We start from the raw sequence: 27,775 nt of genomic DNA, 5'->3' as shown, positions 1-27,775 counted from the left end.
CCTGTGAAAGCAACATCCCTAAAGCAATGGGATCATTTGTAAATAAATCACAAACTGCATCATACCATCACCAAAATGAATATTGATTCCAACCCCAGCCAACATACTCAGCTGAACACAAATTAAATCTAGGTATGTTTTACATGTGGAATTTGAGATGGTGAAGTATTAAGAGAAGCCTTAGTTGAACAGTGACGTGCTGTAATTCCATACTGAAAAAAATAAAGATTTTTGGCCTGATTTACAAATATATAAAATGTGCTGCTTTTAACAAAAAAGGTACAGAATGTCCCTTTGCTCAACATTCAGCTTCGCAATATTTCTATAGATGTTCCCCATCAGGGGAAGTATTTTTCAATCCATTAATACAACAATGATAAGGTTATTAATTTGAAAGTCTGGTGGGGTCCAAGCAAATCTTCCAGCACAGAAAATATATGCTTCAGGTGTAAGAGTCCTGATTAAGGATCTTGGCCTGAAATGTCAACAGTTTATTCCTCTCCACAGATGTTGTCTGACCTGCTGGAGATCCTCCAGTATTTTGTCTGTTTTACTCTAGATTTTTGTATAATGGATTCACTCCACCACCCCCTCCCGCCCCACCCAAAGATATTTTAAGAAAGATTTGCTCTCAGCACCCTGCAAGACGTGATTATCTACCCTCTTTTCAATTCCCTATTAGCATTTCCTGCTGCAGCTTGCAAGTTTTGATGTCTTTCCACCAGGAATTTCTGCTGCATCTTTGCATTTCTTGACTTGTGATCTTCTGTCACTGAAAAATGTGTCACCCCTGTTACCATTTCTGTTTGTTCATTTTCTGTGTCACCTGAAATTAAATGCAGTAACTCGCTTTTCCTCTACCAAAGGAAGAAAAATAAAGATTTGTTTTTTACTTTAAAAATGTTGTATTACATCATCTGCTCAGATGCTCCAAGCTGTTTTACAAGGAGTGAACTGTCTTAAAGTGCAGCCATTGGAACAGAGTTAGTCACAGGAACCTACTTCACAGACAGCAAGGACCTGCAGGCGGGAAAGGAGGTACTGACTAGCTATCTGCCTTTGGCAGTAGCACTTGCGTTGTTGCCCAAGGTTTCCTGTCAAGTCCTTGCTCTTGCCAAGAAAAAGCCCCACAGTTTTTTGGTACTATTTGCATAGAATAACATGGGTTGGCTTAAGTTCTTTTTTGAAAGATGATGTATTTGACAATACAGAATTCTCCCTTTTGTGTACTTATATCATTTTTGATCGACAGTGATTATATTCATCATTATGGTCTTTATCTCTTGTTATTTTCTATTGCTGTTCATTTTCTCAGACCACTTACCAATCATGTACTTAAGCTAATCTAATAGAAATCTCCCTTTTATTTGCTCTTAATTCTTCTATTGTATTTGTTTACCGTGAAATCTTAAACCAGCCACACCAGCCTTTCAAAATTCTGCACAATGTTGTGCTAACCTAATTAACCTAATGATGCCTAATCTCTTCTGCTTATACATGGTCCATATTCTGACATTACCTGCATATCTGTATCTGCCTTTATTGTAACTACCTCCACCCCATCCTAGCAGCAAATTTCACCGTGGAAAAACTGACCCATATACCTTTGTAGTACCTCACCCTCAACTTAAATGCATACCCTCTAGTAATAGGCATTTTGACGCCGAGAAGATGATACTAGCTGACTCTCTATATAGGCCTTCATATTTTATAAACTTCTATCAGGTCTTCCCTCAGTCTCTGCCACTTCAGAGAAAACAACCCAAGTTTGTTCAGTCACTCATAATTCATACCCTTTAATCCAGGCAGCATCTTGGTAAACCTGAGACACAGGAGATGCAGGAGATCTTGGTAAGCCTGAGCAGCAAACATAAAATGTCGGTGGAACGCAGCAAGTCACACAGCATCTACAGGGGTACAGAAGCAGTCGGCTCTTTGGGCCAAGATCTTTCATCAGAACCCCTGGTAAACCTCTTATGCACCCTATTGAGGTAAAGCTTTCCATCTCATTCTTGCTCCTCTATCAGATTTAATACTGCGTTTTGCTTCAGTTATGTCTGTCAACTTGGTGTGACGTGAAAAGCTCTACATGTTGCACACCCTGCTTCAAATGGTTTGGATCATCTCAATGCAACTTCACTGCTGCTCAGAACCTACCACACCCATGCTAAAGATAGTAAGAATACATTGAAAGCAAGACATCGTTCAATCGCAGTGCCAAAATTGACATACGACTTAAGTAAACCTTTTTCAAACTCAATGCTGAGTTCATGATTGAATTTTCTACTCTCTTGCAGAATAATCACTCATTTATGGCTTATTTTATATTACAACCAGTATCAAAGCTTGACAGTATGACAGATTGCATCTTTTTTTCCAGACATGACATGAAAATTGTCTGGTTCCAGGATTATGCTTCCACTTCTCCCACATTACTTCTGCGTTCATCGTTTTCCTGGTTGTCTCTTTGATCTCCCACCTTATCTTACAATCTGCTCGGAGAATTGATTCAATGGCCTTTAAAGGCAGTTTCCTCTTTTCCTTCTCACAACTTTAGATGTAAAGGCATGAGATCGACACCTACATAAAATCACCCTGAAATTTCCAGCCATTCATTTTCTGTATTAATTATTCTACTGGCCAATATATACACATTCCATAGTACTTAGCAGCTCATTGTATTATTTGTTACAACTGTAAATATGGACGAAACATACATTTTCTCGTATTATTTCAATTCTGGTGTATTTGAGCACCACGTGCCTCACCCCTTTAGTAAAGGTAAGTTTACGATCACCTGCATAGTGGAGATGATAAGGCCTCGGTGTATGACAAACTGGCCCAGTGCAGCAGATCTTTTGTAACTGTTGCGTCCGTGAACCATCAACAGCCTGCCAATGTGCTTAAACTGAGTAATGGAGAAGTCTGCTGCCAAAGATGCCTGCTTCCCTTCCTAGATTTTAGAAAAACAGATGAAACATTGGTTAGAAAGCTACCACTGCAGCAAGTAAACATTTGTGACAATGAAATCACATTACTCAAAACCTTGACTAAATTTTCAAAGTTTATACTTTGTTAGATAAATATATTTCATTGCTGAGCTCCCTGGATTTCTTTGCTCAAGACTCACACTGACTCAATTAATAACATCAGCAAATCCTGCTTTCTCAAACACACACATAATATATGTACTGAACAAAGATTTGTGGAGTAATTATGCTCAGGCCATCTTCAAGCAGTAACAATGGTAATTTCTCAGAGTAACAGAGATTTCTCAAACAGGAAGGTTTTACAGGACAGCAAGAAGCAGGTTTTCGGGCATATAGCACTTCAGTTAATTCTCTGCTGGATGAGGTGACACCACAAAAGTGGGAAGTCAATTCCAGGGCCCAGTGCAAATAACCAGAGCAGAAATGCAACTGAGGGGATAAGACAATGAGAGAATTTTATTGCTCCATTTCTGACACCTGCATAAATCTCAAGCAAGCACAAGGAAATGTTCAAACTGCAACAATTCTAAAGCCTATCATCTGAAGGTGCTTCAGCTATGAGGTAATGCAGAGGAAAATGGTTCAATCACTCTTCACAGCTGGAGCACCTTCGGATGGCAAGTTTCAAAATCATGCACAAGTGACAATATTCTCTGGAAAGAATTCTGGACCACAGAAGATTGGAGGATGGAGGAATTGGGTGCCGATCTTTTCTGATAATCAACAGTGCTGATCTTTTCTGATAATCAACACATCTGTCAAATCAAATAATTCATTTGACAGATGTTGCATAATTACCAGATTCAGGTTTCCACCCCAAAACTAGATGTCTAATAAAAAACACTGCACAACATTACAGATAAAATCATCAGACCTTCTCCATTCTGAACTTCTCAATTCACCATCTTCCCATGCTTCCATTTGCTATAATTAAACTCAGTGGGACAACCACATTGCCTCGATGGATTCCAGAAGCGAGACTGGCTACCTAAGCCAAGCCCAATCCAGCAGGACACAAACATGTATGTGGGGAGTCAGGTTAGGCACAGGCTCTGTGTGGATTAGGATCACTGAGGGTCAAGCTGCACCTTGACACATGACCAGAGAGGGAGCAGGGACTCAACCTAGAATGACAGAATTACTTTTTGGTGTCAATTTCAAATTTGATTCAGCCTCAATTGCCGGGCAAGATACTCAGTGAGCGAGTAGATTAGCATAATGCTCTGGGATCAGGAAACACTTTTCCAGACACTGGGTTTTACATCTACTCTGGGAGGGAATGGGAATGGGGATCAGGGGCTTCACCCAAGCTGGCAATATCTTTTCCAGATATGGATGTTTTGTCTGACTCAGTGCCAATGCACGGTTGTGATAATCTACAGATATCTTTGGGTCAGGTTGGGGAAGGAAGTAGTAAATGTACAAGGAACTCAACCCCATTAAGGGTAAGGCAGCCTGCCTCAGTGGTGCTCCTCCCACTATTGAAACATCTATTCCTGGGCACAACAGTCAATAAGATATGAGCAGTTACCAACAGCACCTTTCAATCCTGTGATCTCTATCACCAAGAGGAATAGGTGCTGCAGATGAGTACAGATAATAGCAGTTGCACATACCACCATCATTGCTCCCTCTATCTTGACTTGGAAGCATCTTCCCCTGAAGGACTGCAGCAGGTCACATAGGAGCATTGAGTGCAACGTTCCTGAGGTGCCTACTGATGCCCAAACACTATATATATATATATAAACATACTATAAACACTTCAGTGAAATGTTCTCTGCTTGGCAAGATAGATCACGATTTTCAATTATTTTATCTGGCAGAAATATCCCAAAGATGCCCGGGGGGCAAAAAAATCCTGCCCTCAAGCCATCTGTCATGATTTGCCAAAAGGTCTGTAGCCTCCGTGCCCCCTGTTGACCCCCATTCGCATAGGGTGAACCACTGTCGCCCCGCTTCCCTCCCGAAAAAGACCGCGAACTCCTGCTCAGCTTACACAGACAAGATAGCATAACAATTCTCCATTGGTTATTTTCCCCCTTATCAGTAGCCATAAGCCAAACATACCAGGCACAGAATCCCATTATAGCATTACAGAGAAGCCATTTCATTAGCCTGAACAGTTAACACCACAGTTATTGGTACTAAGAACCCTACCGGTCCTTGGTAAATGCTCAAATTGTTGACTAAATAACATGGCAGGAGCCTCTAGGAGTCATTCTCTAGAGGGGAAAGGTCATGGTGTTGGTCTTTAAAGGTATGAAATGTAAATATGAATATAGATGAAATCTAAAACTAAGGCTGATAAATAAAAGGTGGTCACTAATAAAACTTACAAAGAGCTCAGGAAAATTTCTTCCATTTGGGGTGGTTCGGAAGTGGGGCTTTTTACTCTTTTGAAAAGCAGGACGGGAGTCTCAAGATGGCGCTCATGGATTAAACCGCTTCTAGGCTTTGCTCCAAACCTTTTACGTCTTTTTAACCTACAAACACCCCTTAAAGGATCTTCTTATACTTATTCTAAAGGGGTCTAAACATACAGAATTTTTCTTTTTAACTATTTGAATTATTCTCAACTTGCTGAAATGTCTAGAGCAAAAGAATCGAAACAGACGAAAGAACCGATAACTTTAGAAACAATTGTGAAGCTTATAGAAGACGAATTTGAAGAACTGGAGAGAAAAATAACCGTAAAGCTTTTTCGGTTTGATGAGCGTTTGAAACTAGTTGAAGAAAAGCTCCAGACACTTTCACTGGAATCACAAAAACAACAAGCAAGTATTTTGGCTCTTGAAGAAGCCGCTCGCAAGAAAGATCGTATAATTGAAAAAATACAAGAACAGCAAACTTCGACTTCTCAACAGATGGATCGTTATAAAGTTAAAATTACTGATTTGGAAAATTCGCTCTCGAAGACAAAATCTTCAATTAATTGGGATTCCGGAAAAATTTGAGAGCGGTGATCTTACCGTTTTCTTCTCTAAATTTCTAATGGATGTCTTGGGTCCAGAGGTACTGGACTCTCTCCCGGTAATCGATCGGGCACACCGTGTCTCCCGTTTTCGGTCTGATTCAAGTTTGAAACCACGACATGTAATTCTCCGGATCCATTACCCTCATATCAAAGAACGTTTGATTCGGGCAGCTCGGAAAAAGGGTATGATCAGCTATCAAGAGTTTAAATTTCGCATTCTGGAAGATTATTGCCCTGAAGTCTTAAGGGCAAGAATGGCTTTTAGATCTGTTATGTCGAAATTTCACCAGAAAGGCTGCAAGCAAGCACTGTTATTTCCAGCACACTTGAGAGTCACTCTTGAGGATGGAATTTTTCAGCTGTTTAAATCTCCAGCGGATGCTCAAAGTTTCCTGGAACAATGACGTTCTATCGGGCTGACTAATGTAATTTAGCCTATAGATTTGGATCTGTTACAGAATGATGTTTGGTTTTTTTTTGGGTATGGCTTACATGTATTTCTTATATACGGTTAAAGCTCTTTTTGCTGGGTTTATTTTGACTTTATTATTTTTCCATATTATTAATCTATTAGTGTTGAAAATAACTTATTAGGGTTTTTTTTTCCTTTTTGCTTTTCTTTTTAAGCTGATATACGCTTTTTTATACTCTTAACATTTAAATATTAAGATTTTTTTAAAAAAAATAAAATGTCGTTTCTTCTTCCTGACAGACTTTAGTGCTTGGAACGTCATATCTGTTTTGATGTGTTTGAAAGTTTTAAACTTTCATTTAAAATACCAATCCAGTATTAGTCATTTATGGGTTTTATCGTTTTAATTCTTTTTTAACCCTTTTGTTTATATACATTTATAATACGGTACTAATTTTATATTTTAACTTTTGTTACACCAACCCTCTCTTATAATGTGGGTTGTTTGTATTTTTTTTAACTTTGTTGTGTCTGAGTTGCCGTCTTGAGACACGGGGGTAATTTTAGTATTAGATTGCTTGCTTGCCTCTTTTTGGCTTTTTTCCTGGGGTTTTGAGGGTGGAGAGAGGGGGATTTTTCTTTTTTCTTTTCTTTTTGCTTGCTTTCTGCTTAGTTTTATTTCATGGGCTTATATGAAACTACAAAAATGGTCGCAGTGCCGTGACTTCCGGTTTCTCCTTGAACTTACTTCCTTCTTCCGGGTTCATGAGTTAACTTTTTTTCCAAACTTATGTGTTAATTGTAATAAATATTGTCAATATGGATAGGACTATTAACTTTGTTTCTTGGAATACTAATGGTTTAAATCATCCGATCAAACGGAAAAAAACATTCAAAGTATTCCATAGAATGAATGCTAATGTTATTTTTGTACAAGAGACTCATGTAAGGAAGGTGGATAGTCAACGGTTGTTTAGGTTTTGGAAGGGCCAACAGTATCACTCAAATTCGCAAGCCAAAGTAAGAGGTGTTTCCATTTTTATAGATTCATCAACTTCTTTTATACAACATGAAACAATTTCAGATCCGCAAGGTAGATTTTTGCTTATTACTGGTCTACTTTTTGATCAAAAAGTTGTTTTAGTTAATGTTTATGCTCCAAATACTGATTGTCCTGAATTTTTTAAATGTTTATTTACATCCTTTCCTAATTTGAATCAATATAGATTGATAATGGGTGGGGATTTTAACTGTTGTTTAAACCCTTTGTTGGATAGATCCAAGCCCACCCAAACTCTTCCGAATAAATCGGCTTCTCTCATTAACTCTTTTATGATTGATTCAGCTATTTGTGAAATTTGGCGTTTTTTTACACCCTAATGACAAAGAGTTTTCATACTTTTCCCATGTTTACCATAATTACTCAAGAATTGATTACTTTTTCATTGATCACCATTTACTTACAGATGTTATGGATTGTAAATATGGCTCTATTACCATATCTGATCATGCACCTTTGAAGTTATCTATTAAGATGACGGATTCATATATTAATACTAAAGGTTGGAAGTTTAATCCTGTTTTATTGCAGGATTCTGACTTTGTCAACTTTATTAAACAGCAAATTGATTTGTTTTTCTCAACAAATTTTACAGCAGAGATCTCTAGTGGAACTTTGTGGGATACTTTTAAGGCATATATTCGTGGACAGTTTATTTCATATTCTGCTGGAGTTAGGAAACGAACTAATTCTAAAATATTAACACTAGTTGATAAAATCAAAGCAATTGACAAAATTTATTCAATGACCCCTAGCAAAGAACTTTATAAAGAAAGAGTGGAACTTCAAATGGAGCATAGCTTACTATTATCCTCCTCGATTGAAAGTCAGTTAATTAAATCAAAAGCCCAATTCTATATATATGGAGATAAGTCTGGTAAATTACTAGCTAACCAATTGAAAATTGCTTCGGACAAACGACAGATTACTAGGATTCGTAAACAAGATGGTACTTTGACGATCGATCACAAAGAGATAAATAAAGCCTTTCAAGATTTTTATAATTCCTTATATCAATCAGAATGTACTAAGGACTCTTCTATAATAAATGAATTTTTAAGGAAATTGAATATTCCAAAAGTAACTGTTGAGGATAGTGTATTTTTGGATATACCTATTACGGAGTCTGAAATAGAAAAGGCTATTTTTTCAATGAATTCGGGTAAAGCTTCTGGTCCAGATGGTTTTTCTACAGAATTTTTTAAATCTTTCTCTTCCATACTTTCTCCTTGGCTTTGTAAAATTTTTAAAGATGCATTAAGTATAGGCAAACTACCACAATTTTTTTTATGAAGTTTCTATTTCTTTAATTCTTAAAAAAGATAAAGACCCTACTGAATGCGCATCCTATCGGTTTATATCCTTGTTGAATACGGATTTTAAGATTTTTAGTAAAATTTTGGCTATTAGATTAGAAAATATATTACCTCGAATTATTTCTGAAGATCAGACTGGATTTATTAAAAATCGCTATTCATCTTTTAACATTAGAAAATTAATTAATATTATTTATACCTCTTCATCTAAAATACCAGAATGTGTCATTTCTTTAGATGCCGAAAAAGCATTTGATAGAGTCGAATGGCCATATTTATTTAATACAATGCAACATTTTAATTTTAGTTCAAAATTTATATCATGGATTAAATTAATATACCATAAACCCTTAGCTTCGGTTTTTACCAATAATCAAAGATCCCCTTTTTTTCAGCTATTTCGTGGTACAAGGCAAGGTTGTCCTTTAAGTCCTTTATTATTTGACATTGCTTTAGAACCCTTGGCTATAGCTATTCGTGAATCACCCAATATTTTCGGTATTACCCGTGGGGAGACGACGTATAAGGTATCATTATATGCGGATGACTTGTTATTATATATATCTGACCCTGAAAGATCTATTCCTGCTATTTCTTCTTTGCTCGCTCAATTTAGTAACTTTTCTGGTTATAAATTGAATTTTAATAAGAGTGAACTATTTCCATTAAATATGCATGTTCCAATTTATAATCATGTACCATATAGAATTGTTACAGATTATTTTACTTATTTAGGTATTAAAATTACTAAAAAAACATAAAGATTTATTTAAAATTAATTTTCTACCTTTAATCGATCAAATTAAGCAACTTGCTAATAGGTGGTCTCCACTATCTTTGTCTTTGGTAGGCAGAGTTAATGCCATTAAGATGATGATACTACCTAAATTTTTATATTTATTTCAAGCATTACCAATTTTTATTCCTAAATCTTTTTTTGATATGGTTGACTCTAAAATATCTTCTTATTTGTGGCAGAACAAAAATCCTAGACTAGGCAAAAAATATTTACAGAAGCCTAAGGAGGGCGGCTTGGCTCTACCAAACTTAAGATTTTACTATTGGGCAGTTAATATACGGTACTTAATATTCTGGACACAAGAATCGACTACAGCTGCTTGCCCACAATGGGTAAATTTGGAATGTAAATCTGTGCAAGATTTTTCACTGATCTCAATCTTAGGATCTTCACTTCCTTTTTCATTATTTAAAATGAATAAACAGATAACTAATCCCATAGTCAAGTATACATTACGAATTTGGTTTCAATTTCGTAAATTTTTTGGCTTGAATAAGTTTATGCTGTCATGTCCTATAATATCTAACTACCTCTTTCGGCCTTCATCTATAGATCAAGCTTTTCTTTTATGGAAAACAAAAGGTATAACATGTTTTTGTGATCTGTTTTTGGATGATAACATTATGTCCTTTGAACAGCTATCTAATAAATATAATTTACCTAAAACCCATTTTTTTAGATATTTGCAAGTCAGAAATTTTCTGTATAATGAATTAAAGTCTTTTTCGAAAGAATGTCCATTGGACATTACAGAAAGAATTTTAGCCCTCAATCCTTGTCAAAAGGGTTTAGTAGCTATCATTTATAATATGATTATGAGTGTACAGCCAGATGTATCAGAAAAAATTAAGAAGGAATGGCAAGAAGAATTGCATTGTCCTATATCTACCGAGCAGTGGGAAAAAATTTTATCATTGGTAAATTCGTCCTCTATTTGTGCTAAACGTGCCCTAATACAATTTAAGGTTGTACATAGAGCTCACATGTCTAAAGATAAACTTGCTCGATTTTATTCTTATGTTAATTCAACCTGTGACAGATGTCATTCTGATGTTGCTTCATTGACTCATATGTTTTGTTCTTGTCCTTGTTTACAAAATTATTGGAAAGATATTTTTAATATTATTTCAAAAGTTTTAAATATCAATTTCCAACCGCATCCTTTTACTGCAATTTTTGGTTTACCAATGACAGATAATAATCGTCTATCCGCTTCATCTCAACGAATGATTGCATTTGTTACATTAATGGCTAGAAGATCTATTTTACTGAATTGGAAAGAAATTAACCCTCCAACTGTACCTCAGTGGTTTTCTCAAACTATTTCTTGTTTGAGTTTAGAAAAAATTAGAAGCGTGGTTTTTGATTCTTCAGTTAAATTTGAGGAAACTTGGAGACCATTTATTCAACATTTTCATATGAGTTAAATGGTCTGATCCTAAACCTTACTGTTATTATCCTTAATTATTTGGATGGAGGTTCGGAGTTATCGGCACTACTGTATGTATTTAACATTATGCAATTGCCCATGTTGGTTAGTTTTTTTTAGTTCTTTTTTGGGGTTTTTTTTTCTCTTTTTCGATTCTTCTACATTAATACTATGAGTTTGGGAGGCCTTATATATTGATTATTACATATCTGATTGTCTATTTAAACTATTAATTATGTACTCTCAAATGTTTTGTAGTCATATTTCACTTATGTTTTTCTTAAAATTAATAAAAAGATTTAAAAAGAAAGAAAGAAAAGCAGGAAATAACACAACGCATTTCAGGAAGAGTTTAACAGAGGATAAGTTCCACAGGGAAAGATGAAATAATTAGGGTGGTTGATTTAAGAAGAAACACTGCATGGATAGCTGAAAAAGCAACTTGGGTATTCTCAATTTAAATTACAACAGAGTAAGGTATCAGATAACTGTTTACAGATGAGAATTCTAATTTTTGCTTCGATAGAATAATAACTTTCAACCACATTTCATTCGATGCTGTGGAAACAAGCTGCATTGTAGATGTTGACTAAGAGACATTTAAAATTTTTCATTCTTCTTTGCATTGCCATAACGAGTCACAAACATGAACACAAATAATCATTACCTTTCCTACAATTCCAATCCCACAGTCGGCTGCTTGGATCATGCTGACGTCATTACCTCCATCACCTATACAAGAAGTCATTATTAGAGTAAACCTTGCACATAGCTACTTAATAGCAACAAAAATTAAACAGACATCAAATCACTCTGAAGAAAATAAGAAAAAAATTGCTCCAAAACTGAAAGTTCATTAATAAGCTTAACATTGAATACTTACTTTCCAGTATCTAAAAATAGGACATCAAGATACCAGCTAATTAAATAAGCATCAAAACCTTACGTATCATTAAATAGATTAAATCAGTTCTGAATTTCTCATTAGAAACAATTCCCACTGCTATTTATTATAACTTCCATATAATAAATAGCAACTGTTGAATTTCATGTTTCTGATCTCTTGTAATGTACTTCGTTGCCACCCTGTGGACTTACACTGCATTACATCTAACCAAACAAAAGTTAGAATTCTTCTATTTGAGGGACACCTGATAAATCAATGGCTTATAACTTAGTTTTTTTTAACTCAATGCTGTTACTGAAGACTTTATAGCCAAGATGTTAGTGGAAAAATTTGCTAACAGCTATTCTATATCTAATTGATTCAAACAAAAATAAACAATCTCATTTTTGAGATTATAAAAGGGAAGGAACAATTTTAAACTCCAAATCTATTGCATTTAAATCTTCCACATTCATCAACCCTGATCTGCCAAGATTGGACTTTTATGTTTATACTTTACATTAGATTGGAGCAGATTAAAAGAAACTTAAAACCATTCTAGAAATCTTCCTTCTTAATGAGTTGGAGGCAAATGGAAAAATGTCACAGCCAAAATTCTTAACTGCAAAGAGCAAGGCAAGTTTTGGCTAAGATGCCATTGTATTTTATATTTGGAAGCAGTCTCTAACTCCTGCAAAGATATGGACTTATTAATTTGCAACTGTGGGTCACAGTTTAAATGCGGAAAGACGAGAGATTTCTGTGCTTACCTATTGCACATGTGCGTTTGCCAGTGTGCTGTTGCAACAGCTTCACAATTTGAGCCTTTTGTGTTGGAGAGCATCGACAGCACACAACAGCTGGACACTGGCATGCAAGTTCCACAAACTCATGCTCATAATATTTCAAGCAAACCTATAAAGATACAAGTGAAAAACATGCAGTATCTTTTAGATGTCAAATACATGTCCATTTTTCAAGCATCTTCCTTTAAGGTGCCAACCTAGAGTTCCTCGACATGTATGGGAAACTAACTTTTGTCTACTGTAATTTGGTGGGCTGCCTGATTTCTTGCTCAGAAGATCCCAGATAAAGTTCCAGAGGCTTAGAAATTTCTGGGAGTCTTGCACTGTCACGATCTTTAAGGTCAAGACCTCTCCAGTCTCTCAGGTGGCCACTAAAATCTTTGTCACTATTTTAAAGAGCAAGAAACCAACTCTTCAAAGCTGCATAATTGAAAATACTTCAACAATATCTGTGCTTTTGGGAGCTTTCTGTGCACAAACAAGTTGTAATGTTTCCTGCTTTGCAGCAATAATCAATGGCTGTAAAATGCTGGTGTGGGGATAATTTCTGCTTGCATGATCATGTGCTGAAGCAGAAACTGAGCTATTCCTGCAAAAATACCAAGAATTCATGGCTTGTCTATAATGTATTCACTAGGAATATAATACAGGAGCCAGACTCCCTTATATGGACTCTGTTTATACTTCTCACTTCCTCAGTAAAGCAGTCAAAACCCACTTACCGAGACATTTTCTCTTCTCCCAACGGGCAGGAGATACAAAAGCTTGAAAGCGTGTACCACCATGCTCAAGGACAGCTACCTAACCCTTTGTTATAAGATTCCTGGACAGGCATCTCAGACATCTTCTACAATAAGAAGGACAACTGACCTCACAATCTATCTTGTTAGAATCTTGCATTTTATTGTTTACCTGCACTGCACATTTTCCACTTGATTTGACACTTTATTTTGCATTGTTATTGTTTTATCTCAATGCACTGTGTAATAATTTTATCCGTATAAACAGTATGCAAGACAAGCTTTTCGCTATATCATGTTAATTGCTACAATACCAAACCAATGCCATTGTAATTGCTCATGCCATGCTATCCTTGGAAAAAGTGGCGATAAGCAGCCTCGTTGAATTGCTGCAGTCCTTGAGGTGTGGGTATACCCACATGCCTTAGGGAGGGAGTTCCAATTTTATATCATGTAAAATGTACACATGGTAGTCTGATCTTGGCAGATCGGGAATCATGAATGTGGAAGATTTAGGTGCAATTGAGTTACAGTTCAAAATTGTTCCTTTCCTTTTATAACCTCAAAAATGAGATTGAATCAATTAGGTACAGAGCAGCTGTTAGATTTTATTTTTGCAATAGTAACAGTGAACTCAAGAAGGTGAAGGAACAGTGATATATTTCCAAATCAGGACAGTGTGCGACTTGGAGGGCAATTCCCAGGTGATTTTGCTGCCTTTGTCCTTCTAATTAGCAAATAGGTTTATTATTAACACATGTACTGAGCTACAGTGGAACACTTTGCTTTGCATGCCATCCACACAGATCATTTTATCACAACAGTGCATTGAGGTAGTACAAGGGAAAACAATAACAAAAGGCAGAATATAGTTGGCAGACAATAAGGTGCAAGTCCACAACAAGGTAGTAATGACAGTACTTTCTGGGTTTGGAAGGTGGTGTACACGGAGTCTTGGTGAGTTGCTGTAAATGGTACAAACTGCTACAACTGTGCATCAGTGGTGGAGTGTGAATGGTTGTGGATGGGGTGACTATCAAGCAAACTCCTACGATCTGTATGGTGTTGAGCTTCTTGACATTCATCTCCAAATGGTCCAAAGAGAGAAAATGGTGAAATGCCTTCACAGAACATGACCTCTGGCACTGAACCTTTATGCTGCCATTTCTCTTTGAGCTTAGCAATGGCATACCTTGTAGGTGACTGATCCTTATTACCTTTGTCAAACCCTGTAGATCCCAAAACATGTTTCCTGACTATTGGAATATCAGGTTAATACTTTATATATTTTACAGGGCAATTGCACAAAGGCCAGGACAGAAGCTCTTCTTCAATTAATTTTTACCAAGCAAACTAGATGGATTCTGTTTTTTTAATAATCTAGTGGTCTCATGGTTACCACTACTAATAATAGCTTTTCATTTAAGATCCTAGTGAGTACATTTAAATTTCCAAATTTCTAAAATAACATCTCTGAATGATTTCAAGCCTCTAGTAATAATGTACTACTACATTATTAGTAGTGGTAACCATGAGACCACTAGATTATTAAAAAAACAGAATCCATCTAGTTTGCTTGGTAAAAATTAATTGAAGAAGAGCTTCTGTCCTGGCCTTTGTGCAATTGCCCTGTAAAATATATAAAGTATTAACCTGATATTCCAACAGTCAGGAAACATGTTTTGGGATCTACAGGGTTTGACAAAGGTAATAAGGATCAGTCACCTAAATCATTTCTCCAAAATCTGGCATTCCAACATCTTTATCTAGCAGCATGAACAGCTATGCCTCCTGAAATCTATGCCTCATACTATGTAAATTGTACTCCTAAACACTGTTGTCTCACCATGACCTCTTCCTATCTTTAAAATGTTCTTAACAAAAAAAAATTAAAAATGACTATTAATGCACAACCTCTGCTTAAATACTTTATCCCATGGTTATGGATATAGTAGAACTCAAATACCAGAACAGGAATTGAAACAAAAATGGAGGGACACAATCAAGCAATTTAAATATCTAATGAAACTGCCACTTTGGATGCAAAAGCGATGGGGAAAAATAATTTGATCATCCTAAACCATTGGAAAGTATTAAGGACTTCTATTGCTAGAGTACAGAAAAAGTTTTCTTACTAAAACAGAGGGTCTTGGTGAGGCCTCACCTGAAGCGTTGTGTGAAATTTTGTTTTCCTTTCCAAAGAAAGAATTTAACTTCTATGGAGGGAGTGCAAAGAATCACCAGACTGGTCCCTAGCATAGCATGTTGGTCATACAATGAAGATTGAGGATACTGGGCCTCTGTTCTCTGAAGCTTAAAGGAATAAGCAGTGGCATCATTGAAAAACAATTTTTTTTAAAGTTTGACTGTTTGGATGCAAGGAAGCACGACAGATCAAAATTTCTAAATAAACGGTAGGCTATTTAGGAATGATACAAGAAAAAATTCTTCACTCAATAACTGGTATAGCTTTGGTATTCACTACCATAGTGTGGTGGAGGCTCACACAACATCTGCTCAGAACAGACATAAATACCAAATATTTCTGGGCATAAAAGCAATCAAGAAACAAAGAAAACAGTTTTTAAGATAAATGAGCAGTCATGATCTTGTGGAACTGTGGAGGAGTTGATTTATTGTTAGAAAAATAAAATAAATATGATCATGAACTACAAAGGAGAGGCTGGACAAACTTTGGCCAAAAGGAGTGGTAATAAGTTATACAACTTAATCTACAGGGAGAGGTGAGACAAAATCTGAAGCTTTGGTGGCTGAGGGGAGACCTGACTAAAATTTATAAAATTATAGGAGGCAGAAAGAGTCAGAATCGTTCTCCTTCCAGAGTAGAAGTATCAAATAAAGGACATGCATTTAAAGCGACAAGGAGGAAGCTCAAAGGAGATGGGTGGAGTATTTTTCTTTACACATAGAGTGGTGGGTGCCTGGATCAGACTGCCGGGGTAGTGATAGTCACATTTAAGATTCTACTAAATAGACACATGAATGTACAGAAATGGAAAGTTAGGATCATGTACAAGTAGAATAGATTTAGTTTAGTATTGTGTTTGGCCCAGATATTGTGACCCCTAGGGCCTGTCCTTATACTGTACATAAAAAAAGTACTTCAAACTTCTATCTTCTTGTATTAGACTGTGCAATTGTTACTTTTCTTGTAGTTAAAATTCCTTATGCTGTTTGTGTTTTATATAATTATCTATAGACATGTTAACTGCTCAGCATGCTTCATAGTGGTTAAGTTGTTGCAGTTGCATGAATTGCATTATTTGAATAGGGACGATCTTATTGGTTGGTTCAGGTAATGGAATCTGAATGGAATGTCTTTTACAAGCAATCTGGTACAAGAGGAGCAAACCATGTTGGTTTGCTCTCTTTCCCCTTTCTTTCTCTCTCACCCTCACGCTTCATCTTTCTGCCTTTGTTTTCTTTGTTCTTGCTGCACTTAGTAAATGATTGTAAGCAACAAGTCTTATGTCTCTTTCTTAACTTCTGAAGAACCTCAGATCAAAAACATCAGCATCCAACAGTTTTTAACTACATTAGTATTTCATTGCCATCTCTGTACAGCAAACGTTAGCATTTACCTCTAAAGAATCCCCTGATATAACCAGTGTGCAGTCATGTTTCCTCCTGAAAGCATTGAGTTCCAAATGAGCTTCACCACGATTTGTTACCTGCAACGGCAAGCTTCCAGTTTAGTTCATAGCAAACAATGTATAAATTGGTGTTTAGCAAAGCATCGGTATACATTTCATTTTAGGCAAACACAGAAGCAAACTGAGTAATAGTTTCCATCAGAACATTAGGAAATACGACAGAAATTGTAAAAATAATGTAGGGTCACCATCTTAAGCAAAGTTCCAAGTAATTTTATTAGCAAAGTACATATATGTTACCATAAATAACCCTCAGATTCATTTTCTTGAGGGCATACTCAGCAAACCCAAGAACCATAATAGAATCAATGAAAGACCACAACCACCAGGGCAGATAAACAAACAACAATGCAAATACACAAGAAAAAAGAATTAATAATGAAAAATAAATATCAAGAATGTGAAATGGAGTCCTTGAAAATAAGTCCAAAGGTTGTGAGAACAGTTCAGTGATGGGGCATGTGAGGATGAGGGAAATTATCCGCTTTGTTTCAAGAGCCTGATGGTTGGGGGATAATAACTATTCCTGAATCTGGTGATGTGTATACTGAGGCTTCTGTACCTTATTCCTGACGGCAGTAGCGAGAGCAGTGGGGGGGGGGCCCTGATGATGGATGCTGCTTTCCTGCGATAACGCTCTATGTAGATGTGCTCAATTGTGGGGAGTGCTTTACCCGTGATGGACTGGGCTGTATCCACTACTTTTTGTAGGATTTTCCATTCAATGGTATTGGTGTTTCCATACCAGGCTGTGATGCAATCAGTCAATACACTGTTCACCACACAACTACTGACATTTGTCAGGGTTTTTAATGTCATGTCGAATCTGCATAAACTTCTTAGGAAGTAGAGGCACTGACTTGTTTTTTTTTGTAATTGCACTTATGTGCTGGGCCCAGGACAAGTCCTCTGAAATGATAACACTGTGGAATTGAAGGTTGCTGACCCTCTCCCCCTCTGATGAGGACTGGCTCACGGACCTCTGGTTTCCTCCTCCTGAAGCCAATAATCAGCTCCTCGGTCTTGCTGACATTGAATGAGAGGTGGTTGTTGTGGCACCACTCAACCAGATTTTCAATCTCCCTCCTACGTACTGATTCGTCACCACCTTTGATCTGGCCAACGACAGTCAGCAAACTTAAATATGGCATGGGTGCTGTACTTAGCCACACAGTCATAAATGTAAAGTGAGCAGAGCAAATGCATCTGTTCATTCAGTTAATCAGATTTTCAGTTGGTGCATGCAATAGACAAACCTTTTTCTTCGTAACCCAAGTTATTTTCAGCTGTCACTTGCAAAATAAGCTCATTTATAGTGCTAAATAATCACTGGTTTGTCAGCATGCATCTCCTATTTGCTCAAGTGAGTTAGCTGGCTCACTGCTTCCCTCTAGTGGCTGCAAGATTTCATATAGTTCAGCATTTCAACTTACTATTTATGTACTGACCCCACTCTAGCATCCTCCAGAAAGCAATAAATACTTCCAGGGAGGAGAAAATCTGCAGATGCTGGGAAGCCAAGCAAATTCTTCCAGAGGTTGGAGTCGTAATCTATATGGCCTAACTTCTCCCCAGATAACTCTGCGTAACCACTGCATTTATTTTCTTTCAATCCAATATACACAATGGTAAATGCTGTTTCAATGCCCATTTAACTTGTTTCCACACTACCTCACACAGAACATAATACTTTACAGATGCAGGAATTCAAACTTCTTTCAGGAAATGTGCAACAAATACCCCGGTTAATTGTGGAAACACTATAAGTAGCTATTGTGGTCTATTTATAAGAAACACGTACGTATCAAAACCTAGCAAACTATCAGGCATGGAATAATCCCATGCAAGTTAAACTAATCATTTTAGGTTTTCAAAATCTGTACATCTATACAGATTACAGTTAAATGAACTTGTGTTTGCTTTATATACAACTGGACCTCATCAGTTGCAGGGTGACGTCTACGGTAAGTACTCATCCATTTAGGAAATTTTCAGAGGGATCAGATTAGCAATACTAATTTCAAAAATCGATTTGGTTAATTTGGTAATAGGTTAATTACATTGTGGGACAGTTTTCAAATGCTATTCAGATTTCTCGTTGGTGGTTCAGAGTGAGAGAACATTTAAAAGTTCCATTTGTCACATGTGAAAAAGAATGTTTTCCTTAGCGTTACAATATTAAAGATATACTGCCATCCTTTTCATCTCAATTCCCTTAGGCCTTCTGCAAAATACGTGGTTATTAGGTCATATTTGTGTGGATGGTTCAGCTTGCATGTTAGCTTACGCAGGTTCACTGCATCAACAAAACTTAATAAAATTCAAAAAAAATTCAGTCATTCTCTTTTGTTTAACAAAACCCCTTGCTCTAATGCCCTATTAAAAACAATCACATACACATTGCTATAGTCCAGATATTTTAATGTTCTCTTGCTTAGGTACAGCAGCCCTGTTTGCAGATGGGAGGGGAACATACATTTGTGAAACTTGCCAAGAGTCTCGAGCACATTTAAGTACCTAGTTGGAGCACTTACAGGATGGAAGATGTGGATGTCTTGATTCCTGGACACCAGGTGAGAGCTTTTGGCGATGCAAGTAGCTGTTTCCAATTTATCTCCAGTTAACATCCATATCTGGGAAAATATGATAAAAGTGTTTAAGAGGCTCTTAGGTAGCAACAGAAACATACAGGTGGAGGCAGAAGTTATTAGTGTAATTAGGCATCATTAACTTAATTAGTTTAGCAGAACGTCATGGACCAAAGGCCCTCCTCCTGTGTTGTGCTGTACGATGGTCTGCAGGAACAACTGCCAAACTGAGATTTTTGGTAAGAAAGTCTAGACCAATGAAGCAACGACATTATATAACTATATACTTAAATATGTTTAGACTTTTCATTGCTTCTGATTGGCTAACATTCTTACTTCTGAATTTATAACAATTTAGTCTGAATTACGTTATCAAATGGAGAGAACGCCAGTTGCATTTGTGCCAATTAACTTCACCTTGATGTTCCACATCTTTCTTCATTTTTTATTTTTATTCAGGATTCCCAGCTTCAGCAATAATTTATAAAAATGTAATCTTGTAGGAGATAAGAGCTAAAAATCCAGCAAGTTCACTGTGGGAAGCGAAGGTGAGAATACATCAGTGGTGCAGAGGTGAAGATAGTTGATCCAGATATAATCATCAATTGTCTGTCCTGGTCCAACCAGGTAAACATGATGGTCAAGAAAGTGCATCTATTTCTTCAGAAGGCTAGGAAAATTCAGTATATCCTCGTTGACCCTCACCAATTTGTTTTTATTAATGCATCACAGAAAGCATCCTATCAAGACGCATCATGATTTTGTCCAGATTACAAGAAACTGCAGGGAGCTGTGGACATGCCTCAGGACATCATGAACACTAGCTTCCCTTTGATGGACTCTATGCCTCAGAAAAGCAGCCAGCATAATCAAAGATCCCTCCCACCCCAGACAATCTTTCTTTTCCTCCCACCTTCCATCAGAAGATACAAAAGCCTAATGACACATACAGCTTCTATCCTGCTGTTATAGTACTATTTAATGGTCCCTTAGACCCCAAGATGGAATCTTGAACTGACAATCTACATAATTACGATCTTGTGCTGCATTCTGTCTACCTGTACTGAACTTCCTCTGTAACTGTAAAACTGTATTCTGCATTCTTATTGCTTTTCCCTTTTGTGACCTGTTGTAATGAAATGATCTGTATGGATGGCAAGCAAAACAAGTTTTGTCTGTACCTTGGTACATGTGACAGCAATAAACCAAATACCTTTATTCCAGCATTTCTCAACATTTCCAGTGTAGGCCTCACATCTGCTTGGAGCTGGTCTTCCACTCCAGTGAGACAGAGGAGTTCCATTTCACGTTCAAGACTCTCCACAACTGCTGCCACCTTTAGTGAACGATCGTGAACACTCAGCTTTGCCTGATTATATCGGTTCTGTCAAGTACAATAAAATAAATATGGATAAACGTTTACAGAAGATAACTACATGGAGAAAATTTGAGACATGTAGCACGGACAGGCATTTTGCCCCAAGCTGTCTTTGCTGATCGTATTATCTACTCATTCCCTCCCCACCCCAATGCCCCTTATCCTCAGGATACCCAACAACCATGCTCTGCCCTCTTCTTGCAGCTGCCATCAGGCAGGAGGGTACAGAAGTCCAAAATCCCACACTATCCTACAACCATCAAACTGTTGAACAGACCTACACAAGTCTAATCCTACCTCAGCAACAGAACACTATGGGCTACTTCTTGCATTACCAAAGACCTGTTTCTGATTTATTTTTATATCTTACTGAATATCTTGTTTAGTTGTCTTTTTATCTTCACTGTTTGGTATAACTTAAGAATAATTTTTATTTTGTGTGTTGTATCAATCTATGTGCCTACGATGCTGCTCTAAATTTTTCCATTGCATTTGTACCTCACCATATTTGTACATGTGACAATGAACTTGACAAATACCATTTACCTACACAATCCTTTCCTGTCCATACAGTTGTCCAAATGCTTCATAAATGCTGTAATTGTATCTGCCTCTATCACTTCCCCTGGCAGTTTGTTTCATATAAATCAGGACTGGATATGCAGGGATTTTTCCTGAAGTGATAGAGGTTGAGAAGTGACCTTAGTGATTTATAAAATCATGATAAGGTGGACAGTCAAAGTTTTTTCCATAGGGTGGGGGGGCTCTGAAATTACACGTACAGTAAGATGGAACAAGCTGCCAGAGTGGTGGGGTGGAAATGTTACACTGCTAAAAAATATGTAGATAAGGTAATGGAGAGGAAAGGGCAAGTGTAGTTGTGGGCTAAATGCAGGCAAATGACATGGTCAGGTGGGCAAGGACATGGGCTGAAGGCCCGCTTCCATGTTGCATATCTCGAAACCGCCTCCTTGTGTTGAAAAGCTTGCCTCTCACATCTCCCTTCCCTTAAACCAATGCCTTCTCATTTGAGACTCCTTTATGCCAGGAAAACAGCTATCTATTCTATTAATGCCCCTCATAATTAACTAAAACTCACTTAGTTTAACATCAACACTTGCCTACATAGCACACATATTGAATGAAATCCAAAAGAACTCCACTTGGCATGGGTACATAGATTAACAGCAAAACTGCTGTTGATCAGTGTGTAAGCAATGCATGTCTAATGATATCTGGCAAACAAAACACTACTTCTATTCCACTCACCATATGCAAGGTCTCGGATAGCCTGAGCATGCTTCCCTTCAAGCTTGTCCTACTGTTCTACAGGATCACTGCTGAACCGTCCCTCACTGCACAAACCTACCCTTTCCCCACGTACTTCCATATTACTGGATAATAAAAGTGTATTAATCATCGATTTAACCTTAGCAATTTACTGAACAATTCATTGCAGAGAAAATTGTTAAAAATTTCTACCATTTTCTGCATGTGGAAGTGGTCACATAGGATAGAACTCAATGGAACCAAATTGGAGGTAAATGGTTAAAACAATTGTTGCCATATCTGCATGCTTACGTAAGCAAGAGGGCAGAAATTTCTACCCATCAGGGTAAGCTATCAGTTACATATTTTCTTACATTTCTAAATCACTCCTGATATTACACTGATGTTAGCGTTTTTTTGTGAAAACAAGAGTAGTTTATCATGTACACGGAAAGAATCCAGCTGTGAAGTGCAAGATAAAGATTCTTTCAGTGTAACATGCTTTAAGAATCAGGACCTTTAGAATGGAAGTTCCAACAGTTACAAATCAGGCCCCAGGTAATCAGATTTATTTATTAAATGCACATCCATGAATGTACCCATGCTATTTTCTTAATTACTATGGTTGAAGTTCCAAATTGTTAGTGCTTCATAGGTAAAGCAGTTTCTTTTCAAGGATTCACTTTATTTCGGTGACTCATTTGTATGGAAGGTCTCTAGTTTTGTTCTTCTCCCTTTTCTTTCTTTCCCTCTTTTAGAGAGGAGAGAACCAGCTATTTCTATGCTGAAGCACAGAACTTCGAAGTTCAAGAATCAGCTTTGCGAATTTATTTAACATTCTTTCTAATGCCCCTATAATGATATAACAAAGTGCAGAACTTTGTTACTAAATTAGTTCCTTAACGCTGTTACAGCTGGAAGTAGTAATGGAGACAAGCTCCTACTATCTATTAAATGCTCCCAATGGCATGCACCTCAGATGGCCTCTGACAGCCATGTCCAGCTCCTGGCCTCCATGTGTGGCTTAGTTACTAAGCCCAGCAGAACTGTTTCTACTGACAAGAGAAGAGTCAAAGGTGGGTTTACTAGCACCTTAAAACCAGTCACTTCAGGCAGATGGGGCTCGTTAGCTGTGGTTGGCAGTTCATCAAGGAGAAGGAAAACTCTGATCTCAAATCTCCACTGCCTTGCGGCTATACCCATTCATGGGGAAGACTTTGGGAGTAAACCTGAGGGAAAAATCCTGAGCTGGAGTCCCTCAGGCAATCCGACATTGAGTTCAATGCTGACTGGCAACTCCTGCAACACTGCTGATCCCAAACTGTATCAGTCTCTACCATTCCTCTGGGTTCATCAGATGCATGGAGAGGGGGAGTTACTACATGCGCAACAGCTTGCTCTCCACATTGTACTGCCTAGGATTGCATATCGTGACAGCTAGGATACATTATCTATGGTCAACTCTGACCGATAGAGTCTCTCCCTCCCTCTCCTCTGAATATAACAAAATATGAAACTTTTACAAAATGCGGTCTAATCAAAATTCAATAGGTTTTCTAAAATGAATGAAAATTTGTCTATGAGAAATAAGTTCAAGTCTTTTGTTATGGCCTTATTGATTCATGTCAGCACTTCCACTGATCTATCGGTTCTTACTCTGAGATCCCTTTCTACTCTATCTTATTTTGAATATAGCTTTTTTTTAATATCCAGGCAATAAAGTGACATCATTTTTCATATGACAGTGTAGAGCCTCACAGTTGCCAATGTTCCAGTTTGTCATTGGGGAAACAGGATACAAAGTGACCAGGTGAAACCCAGACCTCTGGATCAAATCCATCCAACAAAAAGTAGAAGTACTCGAGATGAGTTTGGACTACTTCATCTATTTCTTAGTGAGCAGGTGTCAACAGGACCAAACACTTTCAGTTTTGAAGGGAATAAAATAAATAGCAAGCCAAAACATTTAGGATCTAATGTGAAACCATGTGCAACATACCAACAGGTGCAGAATAATGGTAATTTTAATGGAACTTATGTTGACTAACGGAGATCACGTGAAATAGGATCTTAAAAGTGGACGGTTTATAGCATCACAAGCGGTTTCATTGTAATAACCACATAACCAGAATGAAGACTTAATTTCAAATATGATATATGATGAAAAGACAATGAATCCTATAGCAAAAAAATCTACAGATCTCTAAATCTGAAATAAAAATAGAAAATACTGGAGATGCTTAGAAACTTGGATAACATTTGTGAACAGATGTTACCAAAGCTACAAAAAATTTCAGTATTTGAAATTCTCATTTCAGTTCTAACTTTACTGGATGTCCAAATGTTTATGTATTTCATTTCTTATTTACAAAAGTACATACATTCCTTTGCATAAAATATTTTCTTTATGAAGAGTTCACAATGGAACTGGAGGATAAATTGAATTCCACTGTAATTACAAGAATGAATTTGGTGCAAACTCTCATCCAAGTGAGATGAAGAAATTACAGTTCAAAATTGAGGCTGAGTTTGCTATCAAACTGATACTAAGTTAATAAGAGTCTCCATTACTTAATTCAAACAGATATATCACCTTTAGGCAAGGGGCACATCTCCAAACTTTAGTGTTCAAAAGCTAGTGCTCAACTGACTAAGCTCTGCTGTTAACTGCATGTAAATAGCATCACACTACTGAAATGGACTGAGTAACATGAAGCCACAAGACATAAACCTGCTCCATGCCAAACACCTATACTTTTTTCAGTCTTGTTAGTGGCTAAACAAGCAGAAGGCCTGCATCACAAAATAGGACTGACCAAAAAGAGGATATTTTAAAGATGATGGTTCTAGATTTTTTTAAAATGCTGCAGATCAATTAATTAGTTTGAAAGTGATAGTTCTGGCAGTGGTTGCCTTCCATTTTCCCAGCAGAAATTAGTCAATTAATCGATGACAATTACTAATATTAGATAACTAATCATCGATGAATGATAATTAGCCATTTGAATATAAAAGGAATAGGCCTCTCAATCTCTTTAAGTTTATTCCCTTTTCAAAATAACCACGGATATTTTACCTTGAATACCATTTTCTTTCCATAACCCAATAATCCCAATTCCTATAATATCCATATATTTGTCAACTACTTTTGAATAAACTCAATGACTAAATCTCCAAAGTTCTCCTAATTCCAAAGATCTACCACTGTCTGAGTTAAGAAGGTTCTCTTCAAACTTAAATAGCCTGAGCTTTAATTTGAAAATGTGACCAAAAGCTTCAGACTGCTCAACCAGTGAAAACATTCTCTCCATATCTACCCAGTCAAGCTCTAAGAAACTGGCATATTACAAAGATGTCACCTCCCTCTCATTCTTAAGTCTAGAAAACAGAAGCTTAGGCTATTCAATCGCTTTTCATTCAACAGATCTACCATCCCAGAAAACGGTTTGGAGAATTGTCAATGCCCTCCTTTTATCTCAAGTATATAGATGTTTTAAGCCAAGGAGACCAAAATTGAACATAATACTCCAGCTCCAAATATGATCTCACTGAGCTCCTCCATAACTACCCTAAAAAAAAAATCACAATTCTTGCAACCTCCCTCACCTCCATTCAGGGCCCCAAACAGTCCTTTTCCATGAGGCAATACCTCACCTGAAAGTTTTTTGGGGTTGTCTATTGCATCCAGTGCTCCTGGTGTGCTGTCCTCTACATTGATGAGACACAATGTAAATTGCGGGACCACTTTGTTGAACATCTCCGCTCCATCCACCAAAAGTGGAATATCCTGGCGACCAACCATTTTAATTCCAATCTCCATTCCTGTTCCAGGCCTCTGCTTTTGCCATGATGAGGCCACTCTCAGTGAGGAGAAGCAACACCTCATATTCTTTCTAGGTAGCCTCCATCCTGATGGCATGACATCAATTTTTCATTCTGCTAATTGTTTTTCTCTTTTTTTTTTCCTTTTCCTCTTTCTTCTCTCTTCTTTATTCCCACTCTGGCTTCTTATCTCTTTGCTTCCACTGGTGCTCCTCCTTCTTCCCTTTTTCCCATGGTCCACTCTCCTCTCCTATCAGATTCCTACTTCTAGACTTTACCTTTCCCACCCACCTTGCTTCACCTATCACTTCCTAGCTTGTCCAACTTCCCTCACCCCAGTTTTTTATTCTGGCGTCTTCCATCTTTCCTTCCAGTCCTAATGAAGGGTCGTTGCTCGAAACGTTGACTGTTTATTTATTTTCATAGATGTTGCCTTACTTACCTATTTCTTCCAGCATCTAGTGTCTGTTGCTCTGGATTTCCTGCATCTGCAGAATCTCTTGTGCTTATTCTTGCTTAAAAGCCACTACCAATAAAGTTAGCACACTATTTGACTTAACCATGTGCTGTACTTGTACATTATATTACCGTAATTTGTGTACAAGGACTCTCAGGTTTCTTTGATCAATACTTCCCAATCTCTCATCATTTGGCAAATACTACTAAACAAAATTTCTACTAAAGAGGATTATCACACTTTCTATTGCACTCCAACGTCATTTTCCTTGCATTCACCTGATCGATATTATTGTGGATCTCCATTACTATTTTCCATTCCCACTTACCTTTGTGTTATCAACAAATTTGGAAACATATTTGGTCTCCTCCTCCAAATGAATCATATAGATCTGTGAATAGTAGGGGCCCCAAGCACCAGTCCCTGGGTTTTTCGACAAGCCACAGCCTGCCGATCCAAGAAGGATGTTTTTATTAAACCCTTTGATTTTTGAGTGTTAAACTTTCAACCCACATCAACATATTACTCCCCTTTCCAATTATGTCACAGGATCATCTCTGGAAGTATAAATTATCTGACCAATCATCCATTTCTTCAAAATTATGAGCAAAGCAGATCACTACACATTTGCAATGCCTCTATTTATATTGTTAACAAAAGATTGATTTGTTTTAAGGGGAGCTCTGTAATTGACCCTGTTTTCACAGTTTTATAATAATCTAAGGTTGAGCTGGCCTCTACATTATACAATATACTTGATTATTGGAATTCTAAATACTGGTTCATTAATGTTTTAAAATTTAGATAGCGATTTTCTGCACAGCAGTAATTTAGTAAATTGTACATACATAATTTATTCATCCCTGGAACACATCTTTCACCTCATTATGAAGTGTGATATTTCATACCTGGCTGCAAAAGTACAAAAAGGTGCAAAGAATACAGCTAGATAAACGAGTCAAAACATCTAATTAACACTTATCAAAAGAACAGTACGCAAACATACATATGCCCAAGTGACTGAACTGGCAGTTATCTTCAATTGTAAATGCAACCATTCCAATGTGATTGAAAAGCATTTGATTTAGAAGTGGACATCCACTGGGACTATTCAGCATCTACATACACACGAGGAAATAAGTAATTGTTTACATTATGTATCCTTTTATTCT

The 27,775-nt window shown here is 37.1% G+C and overlaps 1 protein-coding gene across 1 annotated transcript in view; it reads right to left on the bottom strand.

The window, feature by feature from the left end:
* The window catches only part of atp9b (ATPase phospholipid transporting 9B), a 312,373-nt gene that overhangs the window by 21,767 nt on the left and 262,831 nt on the right, over window positions 1–27,775 (bottom strand). The window contains exons 19-24 of the mRNA XM_073050696.1: window positions 20,891–21,061; window positions 19,624–19,722; window positions 17,018–17,107; window positions 12,640–12,784; window positions 11,651–11,715; window positions 2,798–2,953 (exon numbers count right to left, since the gene is read on the bottom strand). Of these exons, the coding sequence (XP_072906797.1) occupies window positions 2,798–2,953; window positions 11,651–11,715; window positions 12,640–12,784; window positions 17,018–17,107; window positions 19,624–19,722; window positions 20,891–21,061 (726 nt within the window). The remainder of the gene's footprint in view (window positions 1–2,797; window positions 2,954–11,650; window positions 11,716–12,639; window positions 12,785–17,017; window positions 17,108–19,623; window positions 19,723–20,890; window positions 21,062–27,775) is intronic.

This window comes from Hemitrygon akajei, chromosome 1, assembly GCF_048418815.1.
Source record: "Hemitrygon akajei chromosome 1, sHemAka1.3, whole genome shotgun sequence".
Classification (NCBI taxonomy): Eukaryota; Metazoa; Chordata; class Chondrichthyes; order Myliobatiformes; family Dasyatidae; genus Hemitrygon; species Hemitrygon akajei.
Note: the sequence above shows the minus strand (reverse complement) of the source record. Positions and strands in the feature narration are given on the sequence as shown.